This window comes from Trachurus trachurus, assembly GCF_905171665.1.
Source record: "Trachurus trachurus genome assembly, chromosome: 12".
Classification (NCBI taxonomy): Eukaryota; Metazoa; Chordata; class Actinopteri; order Carangiformes; family Carangidae; genus Trachurus; species Trachurus trachurus.
Window position 1 is genome coordinate 11,343,220 of NC_139908.1, and position 25,677 is coordinate 11,368,896.

At 43.1% G+C, this 25,677-nt stretch overlaps 1 protein-coding gene across 3 annotated transcripts in view; it reads right to left on the reverse strand.

Moving 5' to 3' along the window:
• The window catches only part of ptpn13 (protein tyrosine phosphatase non-receptor type 13), a 43,633-nt gene that overhangs the window by 10,320 nt on the left and 7,636 nt on the right, over positions 1 to 25,677 (reverse strand). For all 3 annotated transcript variants that reach the window (XM_083983332.1, XM_083983330.1, XM_083983331.1), the window contains exons 3-24: positions 24,004 to 24,170; positions 22,513 to 22,578; positions 21,036 to 21,221; positions 20,639 to 20,726; positions 17,635 to 18,267; positions 11,850 to 11,942; positions 9,323 to 9,422; positions 8,196 to 8,412; positions 6,524 to 6,598; positions 6,244 to 6,415; positions 5,794 to 5,944; positions 5,545 to 5,683; positions 5,298 to 5,450; positions 4,867 to 5,049; positions 4,586 to 4,748; positions 3,559 to 3,973; positions 2,772 to 2,878; positions 1,992 to 2,045; positions 1,277 to 1,366; positions 1,000 to 1,107; positions 759 to 890; positions 170 to 663 (exon numbers count right to left, since the gene is read on the reverse strand). In XM_083983332.1, the coding sequence (XP_083839458.1) occupies positions 170 to 663; positions 759 to 890; positions 1,000 to 1,107; positions 1,277 to 1,366; positions 1,992 to 2,045; positions 2,772 to 2,878; positions 3,559 to 3,973; positions 4,586 to 4,748; positions 4,867 to 5,049; positions 5,298 to 5,450; positions 5,545 to 5,683; positions 5,794 to 5,944; positions 6,244 to 6,415; positions 6,524 to 6,598; positions 8,196 to 8,412; positions 9,323 to 9,422; positions 11,850 to 11,942; positions 17,635 to 18,267; positions 20,639 to 20,726; positions 21,036 to 21,221; positions 22,513 to 22,578; positions 24,004 to 24,170 (3,986 nt within the window). The remainder of the gene's footprint in view (positions 1 to 169; positions 664 to 758; positions 891 to 999; positions 1,108 to 1,276; positions 1,367 to 1,991; positions 2,046 to 2,771; positions 2,879 to 3,558; positions 3,974 to 4,585; positions 4,749 to 4,866; positions 5,050 to 5,297; positions 5,451 to 5,544; positions 5,684 to 5,793; positions 5,945 to 6,243; positions 6,416 to 6,523; positions 6,599 to 8,195; positions 8,413 to 9,322; positions 9,423 to 11,849; positions 11,943 to 17,634; positions 18,268 to 20,638; positions 20,727 to 21,035; positions 21,222 to 22,512; positions 22,579 to 24,003; positions 24,171 to 25,677) is intronic.

Below are 25,677 nucleotides of genomic sequence, written 5' to 3' on the forward strand. Positions count from 1 at the left end.
GAAGTTGATTTTTATTTGGTCCACCGGGATTAAAAAAAAAAAAAAAAAAAACATTTGCAAGTTTTGACTCGTAAATCTCCTGAGCAGACAACTACTGTGTGGGATGATGTGTGAAAGCAAAGAATCTATTTGCACCAGTGAACTCATGAACAGAACACAAGGGCCGCACCTTTTTGACCTTTTGACCGAGTTTCTCTTGACCACTGGAGTAGGTCTCCTCGTCCATGTCTGAATCCCCCCAGTCAGAGTGCTCGGATAGTTTGGGAGCCTCCAATAACACTTTAGCTTTTCTGGTTTTGGGTGGCAGAGCTGGTGGCGCAGGATCCAAACTCATGTTAGTTTCTGGTTTAGGATGTTGGGCGCTGGATGCAGCTGTGGCGGCAGCTGCAGCTCGTTCTAGGATCTGCTGAACTCCATTAACTGGGGTCTGGCTGCCTTTAGCGACACTGCTTGCCTTGGAGTCCTGAGAATTGAGGTTGGTGTGTTGCTGGACTGGGGAGGAGGCAACTGATGGTGTGCCAGCACTGTGGAGAGGAGGGGTGGGGCTTCCTGTTCCCACATGCTCTTCTGACGAGGTATCAAAGTCTAGTTCTCTCCTCTGACCAGAATTAAGTGCTTTCAGTGACGACTTGGGCTGGTAGGGGACGTAGCCTGAGGAGGAGTCTGTCAAAATGGAGAACAGGAACAGGGATATTAGTCCACAGAGAAAACGGTGGCAAGGAAAACATGAATTTTACAGTATTCTCATGTTTATTTACCTTTATAGAGCCTCTCCTTGGGCTGCGATACCACCAGAATGACGTCATCGGGAGCATTTTGAAGGATATCGATGGTGGTGGCGTGAGAGAGCCCCTCCAGGTTTACATCATTCACAGAGATCAACCGATCACCTGCATCAACATCGCAATGAGCGGCAAGACGGGAAATAGTATTTAAAAACAGATACAACCATCTACCAACTCAGGAGAAAGAGTGAAGCAAAACACGGGCTGGGCCTACCAGGTTTGAGACAGCCGTTCACATCAGCAGGACCCCCAGGAGAGATGGAGCTAATTATGGTGCCGAGATCCATACGACCAGAGTTCTCACCTCCCACAACCTGGAAACCTGAAGAGCACACACAAGCACACGCAGATGTAAACAACCAGGTGAAGACACTACAACACAAAACTTTAGGGGAGGCGTAAATGGCTCCAATGCAATTTCATAATATTTGTCAACTCCAGCAGCAGAGGCGGTATGAAATTGAGTTTTAAAGATGGATAAACACTCTTACCCAGCCCATATTTCACATCTTTCTTCAGCTTTACAGTTGTGATTTCTCTTTCTGGAGATGGCAACGCGTTGAGTTTCTTCTTGAGTGAATCTGTGCAGTGAAAAGACACACAGCATATCCTAGATTTACCGGAACATCCTATAAATCAACTGCATAAACTGTCATTTCTGACTGATGCACACTGAAATGAAATTTTGGAGAATTAATTTCACTGGGAATATACAGAGGGGCCACTCTAATAGCATTAGTATATCTACACTGTAATTATTAATCAGCTAAAGCAGGCATACAGTGTGGCTGACAGGCTTCTACTTTAGCACTGTGTTGGCTAATGGGCCTGAAAAGACGGGCTAAGCTAGGATGAAAGGGAAGGTCATGAGTTCAGTGCCAAGCATGAAGCTATTAAATGTTGGGACCAGAGCCAGAGTTCAGCTTCACAGGCAGGCAGCAGTGAGAGGACAGAGACTCAATTCTGCATTATATAACTGTGATTTAGGACTTTTTTTTTTCTTTTTTTTTTTGAGTTTGCATATCCGTACTTGGCTGTGCCATGATCAACATACGGTTCAACAGATTGACGGGGAGGATTAAGAAGGTTATAAAATGAGTGATGGTGGAGAGTGGCAGGATATTTCCTCCATTTTGACATTATAGTTTAAACAGACCAATGCCATTCAGAGTTGGTGTGTCAGGAGGCAGAGATGTCAGTACTTACCATTAACAGAGGCTGGAGTTGAAGGTGGGCCAGAGGAGCTGTGCATACTGACCCCTGAACAGAACACAACAGATCAGCAATTTTGCATTATAAAGAGCATTGGCAATTTATAGGAAATAATATAGGGACCTCTTTACAGAAACATGCACTGTCATCGATAATTATTAACACATACAGAACCTCCACGAATGACGAGACTATTTTCTGTGAATACTAACAAATCAGGTATTCATTTGTTTTATGTGCAACTGAATTCCAAGTATTCAGAGTCTTTTATTTATGGGCTAACTATAGTTTCCAGTCTAGATAATACAACTCAGTCACTGCAGCAGCAACAGTACAAGTGAAAACAATCCACAGTAACACTGTACCTGATATGCAAAGTATTGTATGTAAAATATACCACATGATTTCCTTATTTACTGTTGACCTGCCACAGTGTCACCAGAACTAACATCATCCACTGAGGTCGTCTTGTTACACATCTGATTCTTGCTCGATTCAGATCATACCTTGTTTGATGAATGAGGTATTGTGTTACAAAAAATGGTGCTTGTGATCAACAGTTAGCCTTTGAAAATAGTCTATATAAGGTGAACAGTGTTTGACTTTGAATTTTCTGAATTCTTTTCTTATCTGGTGGTAGGGAACTGAAGCTGCACAGAATGTCTGCTGATGAAGGATGTTATGTCTTTAAGTGCTTTGAATTCCCTATGAGAGCTACCATTACATACTGTAGAACAGATTTATGTATCATTTGACACAGGATAAGATGCTTACCTACTACATATGCATGGCCCGTCTCCTCTATGGAGGAAGAGTCAGACTCTTTTTTGGACCTGCTGAGGCTCCAGGCTGGGCTGCTGTGGGACACGGTGCCAAATGACCTGAGCAGGAGAGAGAGAGAGCGATTTAGCCTGAGGGGGCAACCTTCCTCTGTGATCACTGAGCCTGAATGTAAAAGAAGACGATGTGCCCTGCTGCACTAAACACATTCTGTCACTCTGGTTCTTACCAACTTAAAATCTCACATGTCATCTATGAAGCCGACACGAGAGGGAGCAACTGGCATAAAAACATGTTTGTTCCTAATTAAAATAGGAGCGCACACAACCTCACAAAAACATAAGCACAAACACAGGGGCACATTTCTGCGCACATACAGTACACACACACACACAGAGAACCCCAGAGGGTTAATTAGCAGCTGGAGACAGAGTTGTCCATGTCTCTGTAGAGTTAAGGCAGAGCTATAGTCCCAGTAACAAGCCCTCACTTAGTAACCTATCCTGTGAAGTGAACTTGGAGACACTGAAGACTTTACAAACGGACAACTAATAAGCACAAGACCCCAGTGTCTCATCTGAGCTTGAGATAAGATTTTACACGACTAATTAAAGGAGAAAAAAAAGCATAAATACACTGATGTTCCTGTGTAGGTCGATGGATGGCAATGTAATGCCACATCGAAGAACTGATATTTGATATTTTAAATAACCACTGTAGTTTTACTAATGTATGTGGGAATCAAACTGGTTTGTGCTTTTAACACTTCTTCTCTACTCACTTGTCCTGCTGGTGTGACAGTGAGTCTGTGTCTGAGCTGGCTCGCTGGTGTTGCTGGAAGTGAGAGGCCACTTGGCCGGGCTGCGGCTGACTCAGTCCACCGTGTGACTGGCCACGATGCGACTCTGCCACTCGGTGCTCTGGAGACTCTGGCGTCTGCCCCAGGTTGTGGTGGGAGCGGCTAATTATCCGGGGCTTGGAAAGAACCGTGGAGGGCACTGGATTGAAACCTGGAAAGTGAAGCTCGTCTTGGACTAATATGGAGCCAGACGGGTCCTTGTTGAGGGCCACCTCGGAGTACGAGATCCTCTTCAGGTGGTCTGGGTTAGAGCGTGTGGATAAGCTGGGGGCCAGGCTGCCTGCCTCGCCACCCCGGGAGTCAAGAGAATACTGCAGGATGCTCAGAGGGCAGTTCTCTGATTATCCGGAGGGACATGCAAAACAAAACATTAAAGCTTTGTTAATAACTCAAAGTGAATTTATCAGTAAAGCAAAATGAGATGACATTGAGAAAAAACAGTAGAGCAGGGAAATTCCACAAGGCTGTTGATCTGTGTCATTAAAAGCCCTCTGCAGTCTGAAGCAATTATTGTCAACATGATAAAAAATATATTGTCCTCAGCACTATGAAGTAAATCTCCTTATTTTTTTTGTAGATATCAATCTTAAGCATCACAGCTAATGGTCTGGTCAGTCTTTTTGGCACTGACTTAAAATAGGGGGTTAGGACCATGATGTGAACCAAGTAGGTCTGAGGTTTAGCCAAGTAAAACAAGTCAATCCGAGCACGACGCACCATGAAAAAGAGGGGGTTAGCTTTTGGAGACATTGTGCAGGATGGCTGACACATACAGCTGACTCCTCTTTAGGAGCTTTGCTGCTTTCTGGACATGACAGTGAAATGTTTTTGGGACATGTTAAGATTTCTGCCAGTGATTAGAAATGGTACTTTTCTGTCTGGGGCCTGAGGTTGTATTATATGAACTCTACCCCCCACAGACATGCGTGACTGCTCACTTCTCTCCTACCTAGGTCCTGCAGCTCCTGGTTGTTTTGGCGGGCCTTCATCTGCAGGTGGAACTTGTGCTGATCAGAGCAGAGCTGTAGCAGATACTGACACGTCTTATTGCTGTCTGTCTGAAACAGGTGCTTGATCCCATCTGATGTGTTCTGAAGGCAAATCTTCTTTTTCTGCAGAGTGACAAAATGTAACATTTAAATGAGAAGCATTAGCGAATAAACTGCATTTACAGTACAATGGCACTGTTTTTTTGTTTTTTTTTCTGATGTCAAAAAGACAAGCACATACTGTGAAGGAAATCTTCTTCGTCTCCCTCCAGGGGAACCTTAGCACCGGGGTACGATTTCCATTAAGGACTTCAAAGATGAGCACCCCCTTGGAGTAGACACCCAGCATGATGCCTGTCTGAGACCGTTTTTCAGGAAGCACCCGGTGGAAGTGAACTCCGTACTCTGTCAACCTCTGGCTCACCTTTTGGGACAATAAATAAGGAGTCTTACATTCTCAAAAAACACACGGTACTGAGCCGGGATATGAATGTGTATTGAGACAGATTAAATAAAATTCTGAAGCTTTTCATGCAGAAAATAGGCCTTTCATCGGGTCAGTGAGCCAATATGAGAGGGCACTGATTTTTTTTACCCAGTCACATACAATATGATTCGGTGGTGTTAAGCTGCATGGAGCAAATACTCCTGTACAATGTGGACTCTGCTGACCTTGAGGAACTCAAACTCTGCCTCTGAATCAGACGCTCCATAGTAGTTGCTGTGGAGTTTCGGCAGCTCTTCCTTGATGGTCGTCTGATCCAACTTGTCCAGGACTGTCACCGGCAGGTAGTGCTCCAGTCTGTAATAGGTCTTTCCATGGAGCTATGGGCACACAGGTCAACAGGATTTTTTTTTTTTTTACATTCAGTTTAATTTAACAAAAGTGTGGTAAGTATTGTAAACTGAAAATCTGTACCTCAGGTTGGTAGTCACTGAATTCAGCCTGCAGTGCCAGCGAAGCAAGCAGCATGGCATTGTCTGTGTCGCAACGCATCCTCTCCTCCAAGATATCCTTCCTCAGCTGTAGGTAGTACTGATGTTTGGTCATAGCGTGCCTGTTATTCACAGAAGAGGTATGTTATTTTCACAAGTGATATGCCAACACCTGGGAAAATAGTTCTGTGTCATTTTTGGTTTCAAACAAATCACCAAAACTGATACGTACTGTATGAGGTTGACATCATCGAGGAAGAATTTGATGCGTAAGAACAGATTAAAGGGCATGTCAGATTTCTTCTTCTTAGGATCCTCCTTCCATCCCTCTGGGGCCACTTTGGAAAGTTTGGCATCAGGATCGACGAAGAAAAACTCATTTTCTGTGTGTGGGATTTTGAGGAGGAAAGAGTTAGTGGTAGGTATAAGGTGTCAGAGTGAGACATCAGGTGTAGCAAATGGAAAAACACTATGAATCTCTGCACTGAAAACCACATCTAATATGTTTGATTTGTAATCTCACGGTTGTAGAAACTTGACATTTAAGAAGGGAACATTTTCTCTCAAACAGATTTTGTGCTATTTAAAAAGCAACACTGGAGTTGTACACTGTGAGAAAGACTACCTGAGACTGAACAAGCAGTGACCGCAGACATACACACACAGGTATAACACACTGTACCTCTGAGGTAAGCGAGGCCGAAGAGGTGGTGCTCCACAAGCCCGATGTGGGCAACCACCATATCAAGAACGTCTTTACACACCGCCTTGATGTCACAGCTCAGCTCCAGCTTTTGGCCGTTCAGCAGCACCACGCCCACCTTCCTCTGCACTTCCTCCACCTTCCCACGTTTCTTGTGGGCGGAGAGGAAACAGGAGACGGTGATGGATTAATGATGGGATATAAATCACAACACTCATGGACACATTGGCTCAAGTGCAACACAAATCTGGATCCTCACCATGATTGAAGAGGGAACAGTTAGGGGAACACAGGGCTCGCTGGCCATCTTCACAAACTCAGGCCCATGGAAGCTCTGTCATTGGCAAAGATAAACAGTAAATGTCATTTTGTTAAGATATCATTTTCAACCTTGGCTTTCTTTTCATATATTCCTGTAATAATGACAACTGCTAGTGATTCACCAGACAAAATTAGTAACACACACATGACCAACTCTGAAAAATATGTAAATAAAACGCCTCTTTTCTTCAAAGAGGCCCTCACTCTGCAGGTTTACAGCAGTTTCAATAGCTGCTCTTGTCATATAGATTCAATGACAACACCCCATGTGATGTTTTTTTTTTAGTGTGTTTCGCACACATGCACGCCCACACACACACACACACACACACTTCCTTATTGGGTTTCTGCTGTAAAGTCTAACCAGCAGTGGGAACAGCAGGATTCCTTTGCTCGAGTTTGAGGAATTCTGTTTTACCAACTGGAAACCCTGTCATTTAGATTTATATCACTTTAAAATCTCGTATAAACACACTACAGGGAAATATGTCCCATCTGGAATAGAACTGATACACAGTATTTGAGGTTCACTGCTAACATCAGCAGATTTGTTGCCATGTTTGCCCCTTGTATTAACACATTCTCACAATTTGTGACAGTAGGTGGGATAAATCAGACCGTACCCAAAAAAAATCCCACATGTTCCACAACCCCACATATTTGTAATTACCAGAGGGGAGGTTGATGTGAATTATGTTTTCCAGTCAGCAGTTTGTATTTACCAAACATCCAGTGAGCACAGCATCAACAACCCAGTTTCCAATGAGCTCATGGGAGTTAAAATTGTACATCCATCATCAAATATTGCAATATAAACAAGGTTCAAGCAATGGATAGTCAAGGCTTTGGATACAGCGAGCTCCTGCTGCAGCGTGTGTTGAAATGGTATCTTTTAAACCATGGTCTACATCTCTATAGTGACAAAAGCAGTTTTGTATGTACATGTAAACTAATTCTAACATAATAAAATGAGATCCTGCCGTGGTCTTGCCGCGGTCCTGCCGTGGACCGTGCATGGAAACAGGGGAAAGTCTGGATGGCTCCTACTGTCTTAGGAGTAGGTTCGTTACCTTTAATTTTCGGTGCAAGCTATTTTTAGAACGCTATGCTACGGGGCCTCAATGGAATTTCTTGGTTTCCCTCATCAAACTCATTAAATACACAATCCAACAACTCCAAAACGCTCTGGTGGACAAGTTGTGACCTGCAAATTCACCACGCTATGAGATAATAATGGAACGTTACAAGACAGAGTTGTTTTCAAGGTAAATTCAGAGACTGCTTGGCGAAAAACTGCCCCAGGCGGGAACGCTCATCAGCGGTTTTGCATGAATTTACTTCGAAAATAACTCTGTCTCGTAACATTCCATTATTATTTCATAGCGTGGTGAATGTGCAGGTCACAACTTGTCCACGAGAGCATTTTGGAGTTGTTGGATTGTGTATTTAATGAGTTTGATGAGGATAAACAAGAAATCCCATTAGCCTCCGTAGCGCACGGCTCTGCTCCGCCGTTCTAAAAATAGCTTGCACCATTGAACTATCCCTTTAAAGCTAACTTTTTATAAAGTTATCATGAGGAGTCTGGTAAGTTATATAACTATACAAACCTTGGGTTTGCGGAGTGCTAGAGAAGAGGTATAGAGGGGGTCTCGGAGATCAAGCATGGAGGTGCGAGTTGGGGCCAGAATGGGTTCGTCTGTGGGATACAGGTTGGCCCTGGACAGCCTGCTGGCCAGGTGGGCCTGGAGCCGCTGAACCTCCTCCTCCTGCTTCTGGAGGAGCAGCTCAGCTCCAACCAGACCTTCATCACCCACCTCATACTGCCTACAGGGAGAAAGAGCAGAGGAGGGTTGGTGAAACAAGTGGTTAACGTGTAGTTCCTTGGAGCATTTGTCTTTTCTTTACTGACATTATGTACGATATCAGACAGACTAAAAATTAGCAATGATCGAGGGATATGTCCATAAAAAAATCTGTTTACACACAAGAGACAACCAATACTAGCAGATTGTTTTGCTCCAGCATCAGGGGAAACAAGTGCCGTATGCTGTGGGGACTGATTGAAAACATGGTGGTTCTGTGAGCAGGCGTAGCAACAGCAGGCAGTTCAGGTCTGTAATGCCAGAGATTAGAGGGACAGAGATTGCTGAATGTGGATGTCACATTAGATGACCTCACTAGTGAAGCATGGGGCTGACCCTGTCCTGTTGTGCCACACCAGCTGTGTGTGTGGCCCAGAGGAGTAAACCAGTCAGATTCTTTGGTGGCTTCCCTGCTCTGCGGTGGGGGGTTGCAGTGAAGGGGAACAAACGAGCAGGCGCAAACAAACATGTTGATTCAAGACGAACACACCCCCCCCCCCATGCAGTGGGGCAGGTGAGGAAAATCATGCAAAACTATTTCCCACCCAAACTCATTCAACAAACCAATTACTTAATCGACTTTTACAAATGCTACATCAGAGCAGCCAGGGGCAAACACCTGGTGCTGCCACTGCAGAGGTTTAATAATCCATGAGTGGGGATGCACAAAGAACCAATGCTTGACTTTAGGATTTTTTCATTTTCTAAAAATTGTTTTGGAAATGAAAAAATATCCTCATGAATTTTAGTGGAGCTGAAGAATTAGCCTGTAGCATCCATGGGGCAGATGTTGATACGGATTACAGCTGTAGGCCGTTAAGGGAGAGAACAACACTAAAAGCCAGTTGTATACATAAGTGTACGTATGTTACCTGTGTCTGTGTGCGTTGTGACCCGTCAGCGACAGGGCGTCGTGTTCAGAGGGAAGTGCAAGCTGCGAGCCGAACCGCCTTGCCTCGCCTGGTTTCTTAGCTGGAAGAGATGCAGATGAAACATGAGCCGTGTACACAAACACAGAAGGAGTTAATTTTGTTTTCACACGTACACAATCAAAACACACCCGCCCCGTATGCAGACAGAAGACACCCACGCGGTGCGGCGCAGCAAATGTACGTGCACGAACATGTGTAGAGGGAGGTGGAGTAAGTTCCCAGAAAAAAGTAAAACTGGGTCAAATCCACGCCACGGATGGGATCTCTCTTGTCTTGTGTTGAAATTGTGAATTAGGAGAACACCGGCGCTTTACGGCAACAGTGTGTGCCAGATGGTACTAAAATATACTGAGTGAAGCACAACCCTTTTCTAGTACATTAAAAAACCTTTTCCCTCCCTTTGAAGTCATGAGTCACTGTATGTCGCAGATGGAAAAGATTCAAACAGTCTTTTCTCTTTGGAACGCGTTCAATATATTTCAGCTATTTCCAAATAAAACTGGCACTTTTTCCATTAGAGTGTTTAAACTCTTCACAGCTGTCTGAGCTCTGTGTCGACCCTTCTTACAACAATGCAAAACATGGACACAGTGTTAAATGGAGCATGGGTGTTAGGTAAGCTTGAATAAATTTGCTTTTGACATTTATTAACTGTTTCCTGCTGTACTGACAAGTTCAAGTGTATTAAGATTAGATAAGGTATCTTATCTTAATACACTAGTTATCTATTGCATATTTTTAATATTAATCTTCTGGTCATTGGTCTGAAATCACTACTAAAAACAGCACATACTGTATCAACACACATGAACCTCTCTCCAAGACTCTACAAGTCTACTTTATTCCAGCCCGGTTTACATTGTGTGTTAAGGGGCTGCTCTGTCTGGATATTCGATGCTACGTCATGTCAATTGGAAACATCTCTACACATTGCAGTTGTACTTGTCATGTGACCACAACGATAAGATTACACCAGATGAAATGTGTTTCTATCTCTTGTTGTCCGATCAGGTATCAAGGCAGAATCACTGTGTTGATGGGACCTCTGGAAATCTGACCAAGATGCCAAAGTGCTTCCGGGGAAGAACTGGTAGATGTTGCTGAGGAGAGCACCTCTACTCGTCTAGACAAGTGGTGGGAATATAGTGGGATGATGAAGTAACAACTTCCGGTTCGACCTCACATTAAGCTCTAAATGAGCGTGGAAACTTACACATTTTTTACACTGGAAATCTATGAACAGCAACCTGCTGTGACATGTAGGGCTCACAGATAATCCTGTGGTTGTTGCTGCAAGACTGAGGACTAACATAAGCATCGGGTCTCGTGTTTGTTAAGTATAAAGCCACATGAATACCATGAAAGAGAAATTAAAAGTGACACAATAGTTATTCCAAATCAAAATGGAATAGCCGTCAAAATGTTCCTCAGTCTTTCCAGACTATAATAACTTCTCACACAACACAGACAGACATATGTCTTTAAACTCTGCCTTTGTTTAGTTTATTTCAGTCGATCCTGGAAAGTGCTGTATCTGTTTGTCACAGTGGATTGAGATTTAACAACTCACACACCAGGGGACAAATCAGAATCCCGCAGTTACTCGCTCTGGATCCAGTAAATCTGAGCTGCCGATTTGCTCAACACTGCAGCCACAGTTGTTTGGTGTAGATCAGCCAAAGGTTTCTCACACTATTCTGTTCCTGATCTCTTGTCTATGTTGTATTGCACAATTTCATTTTATGTAAAAAGTGACGGCACTTCATCTTGTGCAATCTCACGTATCTCAGGACATGATCTAATTCCACTTGCAGAACCAGGTGAGTGACTAAGAGCAGCTTACTTCACAATTCTTCTTAAGAAAAAAAAAAATCATGGCAGAGTGGTGTACCTCACAATTTCAAGCATACAAAGTGCACCCTGTATGGTTTGGCCCGCAAGACAGCAGGAAATCTGGCTTTGAGTAGGACAGACCACAGGAAGTGGTCAAAAAAAGACAAAGAATAATTGATATCCGTTGGCAGTGTTTTTTCTGAGTCCACGGTTTTCAGGACAGGCTGCTGCTGGCTTTCTAGTGAAATTCACTCAGCATCCAGGTGTCAATCAGTCCTTGATGAGACGGTACACGTGAAAGCAGCAGGGCTCCAGTTTAATGGGAACAGGAATGAGAACGATGTAGTGTGGCTACTTTGACGTTTTTCCAATTAACTGATTTATTTTGTCTGTTATGACAGGAATGTCACAACTGAACTGGAGCAGTGTTGCTATCTGGAAAGAGAAGCCTCACTTTCTTTTTCTTTTTTTTTTCCATGTTTACTTCTGCATCGTGCACATAATAACCAAGATGAGTTCCGTGTGTGCAGCGCTCGCCACAAATTTGTATACACACAAACCGCGTGGTGTAGTATACCATATACATCTCAGTGAAAACGATAATGTTATCAAAGGATTTGGAGGCAGCTGTTACCTTGTCTGTAGTCGGGATCCGAGGAGGTCACTGAGGGGCTTTCACTGGATGAACTGTAATCACTGTGGTACCTCTGGTGGGTGTGGACTGGGTCTGAGGGGGAGAGAAGCACCGTCAGCCCCGTCTTTGAAAATCATTAAAAAAAACAAGCCATGCAGTAGTATGAGGAAATGTCTGTGAAATGAAGAAAACGTATCAAAACATAACCTTCATGCACATTAGACAACTTTAAATGGTTACATGGACTGCTGTTTGTTTGTGAAGGATGTTTAAGTGAAGCCGTTTATTCTTCAACATCACACGACACCCAAAACTTTTACAAGTTGTATCAGTTTTCATAAGGCTTGGACGACGTGAACACAAGTTACTTCTTTTTTCTTTTTTTTTTGCAGGACTCGCTTCAAATCCTACTTAGACTGATGGTAACCCCAAACCAGTGGAGTGAGACACACAAAGCAGGTATTAGTCATGCTGTTGGTAAACACTCCTAATGAAAGGCAGATGTAACTACACTGAAAAGCAGCTTTGGCACAAGTGTATGCAGGCATGCCTCCTGTCAGGTTAGAGAGCTTATTGTTGAGGGCGGTATCTTTTTGTCTTGCTTGACTGAACTGAACCGCAGCAAGTACAGACCAGCTCACCACAATTATTTACTCTTCACAAAGCCATGCTTTATAAAAATTCAATAACAAACTGAAACTCGGTGCAAACAAAATAAGCAATGCCCAAAACAGTCTGAGCCCCGTCCCCGATGTGCCATGTGTTTCTCTGTCTCGTACACAAAACTTGAAAGTCCTGCTCCTCTAGTATCTGCTGCATAGTTTGAATTAATGACATTCCCCAGTCAATGCTCCGGCACTTTAAGTCAGAGACGTTTCACAGCACAACAGACTTCCTTTTGTAATGATGTATGTCTTCCACAAACATCATTAGTAAAAAAAAGCACTGTGGCTCAGCAGCAGCTGAAATGATACTAAGAACGAGGAGAACTGGTCAAACTTCTACACAAAATAGTTTTCCATTCTTTGGTAGTTAGTGACGCACGAGTTCTTCTGACAATTGTGACAAGCTACATTCTCTTATGTCTTATGTGTTAGCTTCACCCAAACCAGCAGAAAGACTCACATTTACTGAGACATTCGTACTGACAAATGCATGATGCACAGATGCCCACCACACAGGTACATAATAGTGAATGAAGCCTCCTTTCAACAGGATTTTACAACCGGGGCTGATAAAGAACTGTTTATGAAAGTGATTAAAGTCTATCTGGAAAGGGAAAGAGAAATAAGAAATATTTGTGAATTGAAGTGTTTTATTATGCTTCTTCGTTTTTGGGATATAAAAGACAAGAGTTCAAAGCCGGAGCTTGAGTTTAGAAGCATTTACATCTACTAATTAGTCTCAATTTCAGAACTCCACATGAATTTGAATAAACCAGGAGGAAAAAAATGGGGGGAGATTCTATTCGAGATAATCCCAACAAATCTGAAAGTGTGATATCAAAGAGCACAATGCCATCTATGTAATTGGATGTAGGTCAAGTTTTAATGCTGAAATTTGTACAAAATGTCCTGCTACAAACTGCTAAAACCAAGTTCCCAGTCTAAACTGTAATCGATAGCAGCACAGGAGTATTATATTCCACTGTATTTAATTGGATAATTAGTGTAACACAACCACAAATGTAACTCTTGTGAAAAAATGTTATGAATGCGGCTTGTCGAGTTTTTGGTCGAGCCGTGAGCGTCTGATGTGGTTGTTTGGTTGGTCACGATTAACCTGAGAGTGAATCAGTATATTTAAGGAAATCTGAGTAGAAAATCAGCACTTTATCATGACCTCAAAATACCCATGGTGCCTCGAAGCGAAATGGGGACAGAGAAACAGAGAGGGTCCCAGCTAATTAGAGAGATTAACTGTGAGATCTTGCAGATAATGTGAATGTTTGGCAAAGTGAGAAGGGGGGGGGGGCGGGGGGGCAGAGAGGACAGAGGGTGACTCATGTAAACATGGACTGCATAGCTTCTTCTCAGTGCTTCTCACTGTTCTTGTTCACTGTCCCAGGAAATATGGTATTATAAAACAAATAAAGACAAAGGATTAGAATAAATCAGGTGATTCTCCGAGCTTCTTCCTCCTCTGCTCCGAGGCTGTACGATCAGTGTGCACACAAATGCAATAGACTCGCAGCAGAAAATAAAAGGGATCTGTTTTTTTGTACTAATTATATACATTATGTGAAGTTCATTCACAGTCCTTGCTCTGCTCCATCATATCTTTTTCTCGGTGATTCAGGAAATCACACACTTGCTGCAAAGACGGGCTGTGCACATTTCCAGTGGAGGAGCATCATCACAGGAACTAATACTTCTACACCAGCTCCCTGCAAGTACACAAACAGCCGCTACAGGCTATACGGCCTTTTGGGCTGTTCAAGCTGAGAAGAGACACAAACTCAGACGATGAGGTTATTTAAAGTCTGGTGGTCCCAGGGGGAAAGGAGGAACTCCCTTTAAAGTGCAGGCTAAAATGGATAATAGCTCACAGAAAGCCTCAAGCTTCCCGCAAGTTAACATGACTCAGAAGAAAAGGAAAACATGCAGCTCTGAGTTTGTGAAATAGCAGTTTTAAGAGCACAGGATGTTAAAAAATATATACTAATGAACAAACACTGCATGATTGTGTTAAGATGTTATTCATAATGCGAAGAGGAAACGAGCCGGGCAGTTGATTAAAGTGGATCAGTGGCTTTATATAAAAATCCTAGAAACACTCAGTAATCTTTCCTGGTGCAGCTTGAGGAGTCAGTGAACCAAAATGTAATATAATTATGAAAATGTAGGGGGTTGTACTTGTGAGTGAACACCTCCCCTTCCCCTGGGGCAGCAGTGTCCTGTATTGTTGTCCAAGCTGGACCTGCCCCAGCCCAGAGCCACATGACCTGCTGCCAAGTGCCGGAAAAGTCCAATAACGTTAGGAATTCCCTCATCCGCTACGCATGACTCCAATTACAGTCTCTAGGTCTGCAAGGAAAGTTTCTACTGATTGAAGCACCTTGGTACCAAGAAAAGGAGAGAGAGAGAGAGAGGGTGGGGGCTGCGTAGGCACTGGGCGAGACATAGGGGGACACCGTATAAACATGCCCATGCACACACAGGCATGCACACACACACAAAACATTTAATTCATATTCATTCAGTTGAATAAATTTTGAAAAAACTCGCGCACACACAAAAGACAGAGGAGCAGTTTGTAAGCGGGTGAAACCTGAGAGCACTGACCACTGCTGCGCCATCACTTTCCTGTAGAAAAGAACAGAAAAAAGTAAGAGAAAAGGAAAGAAAAGAAGCTCGCTGCCAAGTAACACATCCACAAGGCCCCGCAAATGGTCTGTGCTCAATTAGGCCCCATTCATGCTATAGAAAATAGGGCTGGGATGGAAGACAGAAATATTTTGGCTCAGCCTTCACAGAGCCTTCGCTCTCAGTCGGTCCTGATGGGAGTAAACATTCCTTCACATCAGCCTGGTTTCTCACATCAATCCTAATTTGATGATAATTAGACGCTAGTGACATAAAAAATAAAAACATCTACACAAGCATATGCAAACACAGCTTGATGGGTTGGACAATAAACAGAGGTTACCCACCGTTTTAATGTTCTTAGTTTGTCAATACTGGAGCTGGAAAAGCTCAGCTCCTCAATTCACACCATTATTTGAAATACTAAAAAAAAAAAAAAGAAAAAAAAAAGCCGAATGCCACTGATTATGATCAGCAAAGGGCAAAGGGGAGGGTAGGAAAGGAAGGCAAGAGTTGCTGGGGATAAAAAAAAAAAAAGCCACAGTCGCGGAAAAGAATGCTTGGTTGGTGGCTCGGTCAGCATTAAAAATAGCTGCCAGAGAAGCAGGGAGGCTGGAGTTTGGAGGGAGCGAGGGAGCGGGGAGCATGGAGGAACAGTGGGAGGAGGGAAAAAGGAAGAAGAGGTAGAAGACAGTGGTTTATTATATGAAACCATTCATCCCTCATGCTCCTTTTTGCTGTCCCCAAATGGCCAGTAGACACACATATAGCCACATGTGACTCATTGCATAAACCAGCCTGCCTATGGAGACTTTACCAGCTCAATAAGCTCCCAAGGGAAACTTAAAGCTCTTGGAGCTGACTGCTGAGGTGTTAAACAATTGTTTTGTGTGTGCTCGATGTGAGCATGTGATTTTTAATTTTTTGTTTTTAAGTGTGTTTTTTTCTTTTTCCCAATGTGAATACCTTGGGTGTGTGTATGTATGGTCATTAACTATATTTGCATGCATGAGTGTTTATATCAGTGTGTTTACAGCCACATGTTAAAAAAAAAAAAAGTGTGAGAGGGACTTTGCTTTATAGTAGCATGTGTGACAGCTAGCAGCAGGCTAGAATTAAGCTGGCCTGTAATTAGAATCAGCCATTTGGAAACCTCTGCACCAGTGACTCATACATTCTGTCTAAACATTGCTGCCCAGCCACCACCAATGATACTCCATTCAAGCCAGCACCCAGCTCCCATCCCACATGGTAGTTACAGATGGACACACAACCTGCAACTTAGTCCGGGGTGTCTGTCTGCTCGCGTCATCCCGCTCGCTGTCACGCTTTCATCTCTCTGATCAGCCCAGCTGATGGCTCCCTCAAGTCTCTTCACCCACGTTTAACTGCATGATAAATCCACTTCACCACCCAGTTTGACATTTCCTGTATATCTTAACAACACGGCTGGGACCTCAAAATGTTTTACTGCAGATTTCATTCATTGTTTCAGTCAATCAGTCACAGCTGGGAAATTCAGTGGGGTTTTTCCCCAGTTTTGAACTGTGGGTGACCCGACAGATAACACGCATAATTCACCAAATGCAGTGCAGCCCAAGCGCTACGTGTCCCGACAGAGCACCGGCACCACCACACATCAGACAATCGTGACACATGGCCAAGCTTGGGATGTGTCATGAAAATCCTGTTATCCTTTAAAACTAATGACCTTGTTATTGTTGTGTGTTGCAATGATGAACAGCAGAAAGGCAGGCAGATGCTGCAACAGGCTGAGTGTGGTTTGTACATTTGTACAGAGCATGTTGGTGCTGTGCATCATTTCAGCTGGGCACCTGGTATTGTTGGTGTGAATGTGTGAGATCAGCGCAGTCAAAGGAAATAAATAAGTGAACCATGGTGTTTTTATATGAGAATTTATATCGAAATTGTAATTCATGTTCTCCAAGGCCATGTTGATGGCTCTTTGCTGTTTATCTGAGATTCAAACACTCACTCACATTAACCTCAAATTTTGTTTATGTCTATTTAATGTTAAAACGCCTCATCAACTATCAGGAGAAGCCAATGACATAACTGAACAACTACAGGAACAACAGAGATACAGTAGTTATGTACAGATTAAAAAAAAAAAAAAAAACCTGAACTGACTACGTTTTCATCTCTGCACACCTGGCCAATCACAGCAAGCAGTGGGTGTGGATGTCATACTCTTGATTTTGGAAAGACATACCGGAGCCTTAAGAGCCAAGTCCTACACAAGAAAAAATTCACACTAGTTTGATTGACGTACTGTAGTGGTCGCATGAGAGAGAGGCTTTGCAAATTTCACAAGAACGCTCTCCAACATAAACTCATAACACTTAACAGGCAGCCCTGAGGACCAAATATCAAAACTTAAGAGCACATATATATGAGTCTTGAGACTGAAGACAACGGATCCTCTATAGTGCACTATTATGTAAAGAAAGTATGCTCACCATCTACTGCTTGCCTTAACGCCTGAAGTTTCCTCTGTTTCTCTTTGATTCTGTCGTAGGCGCCGGGGAGGCCCGAGCCCACGGACAGGGCTGAGTGGTGATGAGGTTTCCTGCTCTTCAGTCCACCGAACTCGGTGTAGAGTGAATCCCTCTCCCTGGATGCCCGCAAAGGAGATTTAAGCCTGCCTATAGAGTGGGTACTTAAGGCACTGCTGCCCCTCCGCGCATCCTCCAGCGCTCCAAAGCGAAGCGCTTCTGGGTCAATACAAGCCAAGTCCACAGAGGAAGCCCAGGTCTTCCTGGCTTGACTGGGGATCGGATCCCCGGCGTGGAAGGGTAAAGACCTCCGATCCAGCTCCACTGGCCGGCCTTTCTGTTGTGGATGAAGAGGGTGCAGGTAGGGGTAGGAGTGCTGGTGGTGGAGTGAGGGGGGTTTGGGGTACAGTTCTGTGGGGGATTCAGAGTTCTGGTGATAATCAGACAGGGAGTACTGCAGGGCTGCCCCCTCGTCCCCCCTCAACAGGCCCTGGATTGGCAGGGAACCCATAGACCGACTGAGGCCGCGGTTAAGAGACGTCTGCTCCTGAGTCCTGGCTCGATAGCGCTCCAGAACCCTGGGGGCGGCACTCCTCCCTGTTAACAGTGAGAGAACCGATGTTGTAGTAAACCACAAAGCAGAAGCTCACACAATTAAAACTCAAAGCTTCAAAACACAGAGCAGCACACATCAAAATAATTCAACAGGAAATCACACTTGATTACAAACAGATATCCTTTCTTTAGCATGTCAGTGGAAACAGGCTTTTCACTCCCGCTTGTCGATGTAAACACTACTCTCAGTCTCTATACAGAAGGTAGTATTTATGATGAGACGAGGGATTTTTGATTTGAATAACTGCGATATGCTTCATTAGGCCTAAGTGCCTGTTCTTGCTGGCATCCAGCTCGAACAGCATCAGCATGACACAGCAACTAAACACGGCTCTGTTGACTGTCAACGTGCACTCCTTCGCTCCAACACCCTGGCACCTGCAGCAGGCCTCGAATAGCCCCTTTACTGAAAGATTCAATGCCGCTACAGTGAATGAGATGGGGCGTTCAGTATGTCGTCAGTTTATCCAATCAGTCAGAATCGGGGATGTATTATACAATATATAATGAGGGATAAACGGGACGCTGTCCTCCGGCTGCTGAGATAACATCTCAGTTTCTGTGGAGCGCCACAGCTGCATGTTTAAGTGCATTGTTACAGAAAGTTTCTTACTTTGAAAGTGTTATTTTCATTTCTAAAATCAGGCCCCAACTGAACAGTGCACGGTTATTCAACAGATTAGATGGTCGCTGATTAGAATCAGAAGCAGCAATAGGAAGTTTTTGTTATGCAGCTCTGGGGGACAGCCATTAATGGCAAATAAAAGTAATTAATTTGCAAAGTAAACCACCAAAAGCACAAGGAAAAGCAAATTAAGAAATTGGCATGCTGTGCTTGACCTTAAGGGTGCCAATTATATCTATGTCTCTGTTTTGTGCAGTAGCTGATTTCTTCCCCCCGCTGCTTAAAAGCAAACAATAGAACATGCTGTGCCGCAGTAACGAATCATTTTTGGCAGTGGTGGTGGTATCCTGTCCATCTATCACTGTGTCTTTCTTAAAACTACATAATGAACGTTGCTTTCTTTAACTGTCCATAAATTTCAAGTTTGCCTTTCCAGACAAAACTCTGCCAGCGATGGCTCTTGTACGAGAGACAAAGAGATAAACAGAAGGTAAACATGTGCACGAAACGAGGGCAAAAACAAGCCGGGGAGACGCAGAAATGAGCGAGCAGAAGGAGATGGTAAGTCCTGTAAAAACGCTGCATGTGGTGGTTTAATCTACAAAGCATATGCTGGGTCTTAACACATCAAAGACTGACAGACTGTCTTCCAGGAACTCAGGGAAGCACACAAGGCCTAGATTGAGTGAAGAAAAAAAAAACTCTTAACAGGATGTCTTTCACTTTTCAAAGAAGTCAATTGTTGCCACAAGTTTTTCAGCTACTACTAGTATAGTGTTTCTGTCATATGGATTATAGCGGTGAAGAATTAGTGAGAGAGACAATGACCGAGGTCCCTTAGTGGCAATTACAACTTGGAAGGAGTGGAATACAGGAGGGAATGAGCTGCTCCTTGAGAAGAAAGACGCTTAAGAACTGAGTAATACTCTTTGCATGTACTTTCCCTAGGGCTGGCCGGGGCTCAACCCACGGAAACAAAGCACTGATACAAACAGCAGACCAGCAGCTTCACTGGTGACTCCAAAATATGCATCTGTAATCAATGCCATGCCATGCTTACATAATCGGGACGATAGCCATGTTTGCGCTCTGCTCTCATTTCCATGGCCTGGAAAAATGCCGGAGTTCTCTCAGAAACCACTGGGAAGATTTGGTCATATTTTCCTGAATTAAATACGATTCAAGGTTGCAGCGTGTTGTTTCTCGTCTACTTTTAATTCTTTCCCACAAATGCAGAAAGCCGAGATGGAAGTGATGAATGGCTTGACAACCAGGGGAGGCATTTACATCCAACTTTCTCTAAATGAAAGCAACACAAATGTAAACAACTATAAAAATAGTATATCCAGCCACACGCTGCCAACTGTGTGTCATTAGGAAAGCAGGACCAGATAATATTCTCTGTTGACCTAAATATTCAGAGTATTCTCAACATTATCCCTACAAAACCTGCTTATCCAGGGTCTGCTGATTTGTCCTGGTTCCAGACTGGGACTTTATGTCACTCAAATGAAGATAACACAGAACATAGGTAAACAAAAGTTTGAAGCATGAACCCCCCTCGCTTTTTAAAAAAAACATTTGATCACAAACTGCTGTCAGGCATGTAATCTAAATCACTGTTTAAGTAAACGACTTTCTACACCACCGGAAAGTTCCTTTGAAAAACACAGAGCAAATACAGTTCTGGCTGCTTTATGTTCAATATGTGTGTGTTGCTCGTCTTACCTGAGGGCAAACCTTTGCCCCGGAGCCTCTCTCGAATCTCCTTACTCCTCTCCGGAAGAGACTCTCTATCAGTCAGCAGACCGTCCAGCTGAGAAAAAGACAACAAGAGTGGGAGTAAAAGAGAAAGAATAACAGAGAGCGAGGGGTGGAAAAGGCAGGAGGAAGGAAGGGGGTTAGAGAGTCATCCATCACAAAATCATGTTCTATCAACATGAGCCTCATCTGTTGTGTAATTTAAATAACACACTGTGCTTTGACAGAGCAGATTACAGTCTTTAACTTGGGTATAACCCAATATGGTTACAGATTCTCTCTGGAAGGTGCTGAAATAAAAAAAAAAATATGGAAAAAAACAGATATAGAGGTTGTATTTGGCCGTTTGAGTAAAACCGTGTACCTGGGAGAGGCTGCCCAGCACCAACCGAACCAGTTTTCTGATATAGGAGAAGGGAGGGTCACAGCTGGAGTTTCGGATGTGTTTGCTGCAGATGTCCAGCACCGTGCGCAGCGACATTCGACTCAATGTAACATCATCACACATGTTGAGAAGGAGGCTGTTCAGGTGTTCCCCCAACTTCATAGGCTGCGTTGCAAAACAAAATAACAATTAAAACACACACACACACACACACACATACTTTGAGGTGACACACTCTACTGGTGTCTCTGTTCTTCTAATATCATGTTGACTTTCTTTGTGTTCAGATAATGAGGCAGAGCTAAACCCTGCCAACACCGTACAATCCCCTCACCTACTTTAAATGCCCGTCTACCACGTGTTTTAGATTAAAAGGCCACAGCCAAGCTTTCATTTATTTATTTACTTTTCTCCAAGTAATGTTACTGTAGACACTTTGGTCTGTCCATCAAAAATAAAAACATGGAACAATTTATTATCTCAGTGTCAGTGCTGATTTCTCACATGCTTTTGACTTGGCTTTGATATTTGACACCCAGGGTGTGGATGCAGATTTGAATCTGTATCGCTGTTACACAATAGTCTCACCGAGATACTCTTTTTTCAACAGTGATTTCACTTCCAAAGAATCTGGATGAGTTTAATTGATTCATTTCTTCCCTATCCTCAATCTCTTGATCAGACAACAGAGGAGGGAGATGTGGGCAGATGATATCAGTCCTCCACAGCGATCTCTCTGCTGCTCAGTATCACTCTTACGAGACAACTTTTGACCAGGCCAAACAAATCCCAGATATTTTGTGTTGCTTGGAAACACAGCACACTGTGAAAGCTGACGGTGGCCCAACTTTTATTTCACTGTGCGTCTCAGAAACAATGTTTTTGTTATGTTTGTTACAGCACTTCATGGATGAGGAAAAGGAGATGCAACCTAGAGTGTGAGTTATGTTGTTTTTAATCCTATGGGCGTTACTTTCTCACAAATAAGAACACACTGTGCGGATTATGTTTTACACCTGGCTGCCTCTTACACAAGATATGCATCGAAAACCCGACCATCTCCAGAGGTATTTGCAGATTGAAATACATTCCAGAGAGCAAGATGATTGCACCTTCCAGATCAGATATTCATGTAAAGTTCATTTTAAAAAGCAGGTTCCACTGACAAGCAGAGTCTCTGCTTTCACAATGGTTATTGCAAATAAGCCTGACTGAAATATTGATCTGTTTTATACAAATATAACCAAGAAATATTAGATGTGGCCACACATTAGTTCCTGCAAGGGCACTGACTATGTTCTATGCCAATGTGACTGGCAACATTTTAGTTACTGAGTTTTATCTGATGCCAAAGTCACTGACAGTGATAAAAGTACTTTTTTCATGAGAACCATAAGGTCTTTATAACCATATAACTTCCATCCACTGAGACAGAGCACTCATGGCGATGATTTACCTGACTTTGTGGGATCTCGTAGTCTGCCCCCCAGAACAGAGTCATCCCCAGAGAGTACATGTGCATCTGTGACAAAAAAAAAGCAATAGTAAGCACATATAAAGGTGAGGAATAAAGTTCCTTATAAAAAGCTCTTGAACCTTATTAAAATAAGTCACATGTCCCTGTGTTAAAGAAAGAGAGACGGACTAATGCTTAGTGTAATAAAAAAGAATTCATCCTTTTTTGGAAAGAAGAAAAAACAGGGGCTTTCAGCCTAAATCCAGAAACATTTTTCCATTTTCCTCTCCTTATTACTCTGTACTCATTACTTGGGAGAGAAATCACTTCCCCTGAATGTTGGGCTTGGTAGAGGAAAGAATAATTCAGGGATTGCCAAAGAATGCAACATAGCCGTCAAGGTCTTTTAGGAACAGATCTCAGAGTACAAATTTAAAGGCACACTCACACTCGCAGAAAATGTGGAAACTTAAAAGTGGCGCATTAAGAGCAACAATACCAGCCCATATGTTGAAAAAGTGAAAGGAAAATCGTGGCATTCGCAGCTGACGTATATTTACCCACAGTCTCTGATAATGAGAGAAACAGATTATACTTTCTACACTGAAATAACTCGGCTGGGGAGACGGGCCCAGGGCTGGAAAACTGACTCAGCACAAAACTGTGTTGAGGTCTGTGGGGCTGTGCCAGAAACAGGAATCCAGTCATGCAAGCTTTTAGCTCCTCTACCAGAGGGGCAGAGTTAAGTGGAGGGGGGGCGTGGTTTTGAGTGTATGTAAGAGAAGTCATATCGTGCAGTGGTTGCTCTTGTTCTGAATGTTGCAACTGCACAATTACCTTTTAGATCTGCAACCAATTAATATGCACCACCAGAGTCTCAAGTAGGAATGTGCTCGCAGCACTCCATCACAACAACATGGAGTTTCTACACCCGCATACACAAAACCTGTCATGACCAAATGTATTGGATGTAGTAAAAACAAATAAATAAAAAACCACCACAGCAGTTCACCACTCGAATACAAAAGCTGTTGAAATACAATGTTGATATTGGGAAGCCGCCAGATGCAACAGAAATAATGATTAGTTCTTCCACTACGTGCAGTTTAGTGTTATTTTCCTGTCTCTGGAACACCAGGGGAGGGATTTATTGAGACAAAAATAAAATTGGCCAGATCATGCACCTGTGTGTTGGGCCTATTGTGTAACCGTAGCATGCAGCAATTAATACATTTGTGCAAAACCACCTCTTTTTTTTAAGCACAGCAAAAGAACAGCTTGATTTAATTACTCAGTGGCAACAGTAGGGGAATTGCATTAAATGAAACATTCACAGGCATGAAATGTACAGTATGTGTTCAAACCAGAAACTCACCGCACACACGGAAACAGTACGAGAACAAAAGACGCAGGAAGGAGGTGATAAAGGTTACACTAATGAGGGATTAGATGATAATACAGTGTGTGTATAAGGTTCTGTCAAGTTTGTACCTTCTCTATGTCAGAGACAGAAGTCAAGGAGACTCCCTCCAAAACCTCCGGGGCTGTGAAAGCTCTTAAGTCCTGCTGGGTGACATACTCGTCCGTGAATGAGATGTTGCCAGAGGGCATGAGCAGGAGGGACCAGGGAGAGATGATGAAACCCATGGCTGCAGGGTCTGGAGGGGGGGAAACAGATTATTCAGCTATCAGAGATAAGATCAAGAACCAAAACAGGAAAACAAATAAAACAACTTGCTGGACTTCCTTTATTGAAATTCCTAGCTACAATCACACATGCAGTAATGCAGTGTTACAGTGATGTATTGTGTTTTAAAGCTCCATATACTTGCATCAAATTTTGTCTAAGCATTAAATGCGGCAACTGTAGCGATATCCGACCACAGTGAATGTTAGTTGCTCAGGCTTTCAGCGTTTATGGAAATTCAAGATGATTGAAGTAAACAAAAACACATGTTGCTTTCTTAGCCTGCAAGAAAATAACTGTTGAGGCATGGAAGCAGAAAGGAATGGCTACACAGCGTAATTCTCCTTTCCTACAAAGCCGCAGCCAGCGCGATGGTTAGAGGACGTTTTAAAAATATACAAAGGAATGTTTGAGCAGTGCTGCAAAATTCTTTTCTTTGACTGATACTTCAGTCTGAGAGGAGACGAACAGAGGAACTTGGATTTGAGGCACCAAATATCTGCTTTAAAAAGCTGGAATTTATAAAGTAAATATAAGTTTCCTGTCTGAAGCTCGTGTGAGCGTTTGGAGGTCTCACTCAAACTCAGACTGGGTTACTAGGTGTATCCCACGCAAAATCCTCAGCTCTGGATAAGCAATAATAGAGCTGAGCAGAAGTGCATGACTCAGCCTGAGCAAATGCGCTTCTTGGTGGATAACAAATTAAACAAGAGCTCCAATAAATCACTGATATAAACTGAAACCATACAGGGTAGAAGCTGACAGTCAAATCTGTGAGAGGCTGCCCTCTCTGTTTATAAACTTTACTGTGCACCATGCATCCAGAAAACATGCCACCAGAGCAACAGATGTGGAGCAGAAGAAGGCCTCGGCTCGAGACCCAGACACAGGAGCAGACGTGGGGGTGAATAGTAGACAGAAAACCAGACAAACGGAGCAGACGCTGGTTTGGTTTCTATGAAATTATATGATATGGAGTCGGGAACATGAAAAGGAACTCCCCCCCTAACAATCAGAAATATTCACACATCACTTATTCAAACAAATCATTCTTAAACAAACACAGTAACTAACCGCTACTGTTTACCCGGAGGAGGAAAAAAAACGTGCTTGTGGTTAAGTGTTTGACAATATGACTCCATTCACCGTGTTTGAAAAGACCCTGAAAGGCCATATTAAATTTAGCTAAGTCAATTACATTGTTGGAGCACCTCTGATACATGAGATATGTACTGTGACTTCAGCAGTGAAATTGACTGAACATTTTAATATGTTGTTTTTATGCTTTTGAAAGTATAAACCAGCTAAAGCTACACCCACTGTTCATAGCTGACTGGGACATCTAACAAAAATTGTCTAAGGAATCAAAAATGTTTAAATGGTTACCGTTATTAATCCACTCTTGTGGTAAACATACTTCTTTACATAGCTCAGTGAGTATATAATAGCTGGTTCCAACATCTGCTCTTCAAATTTTA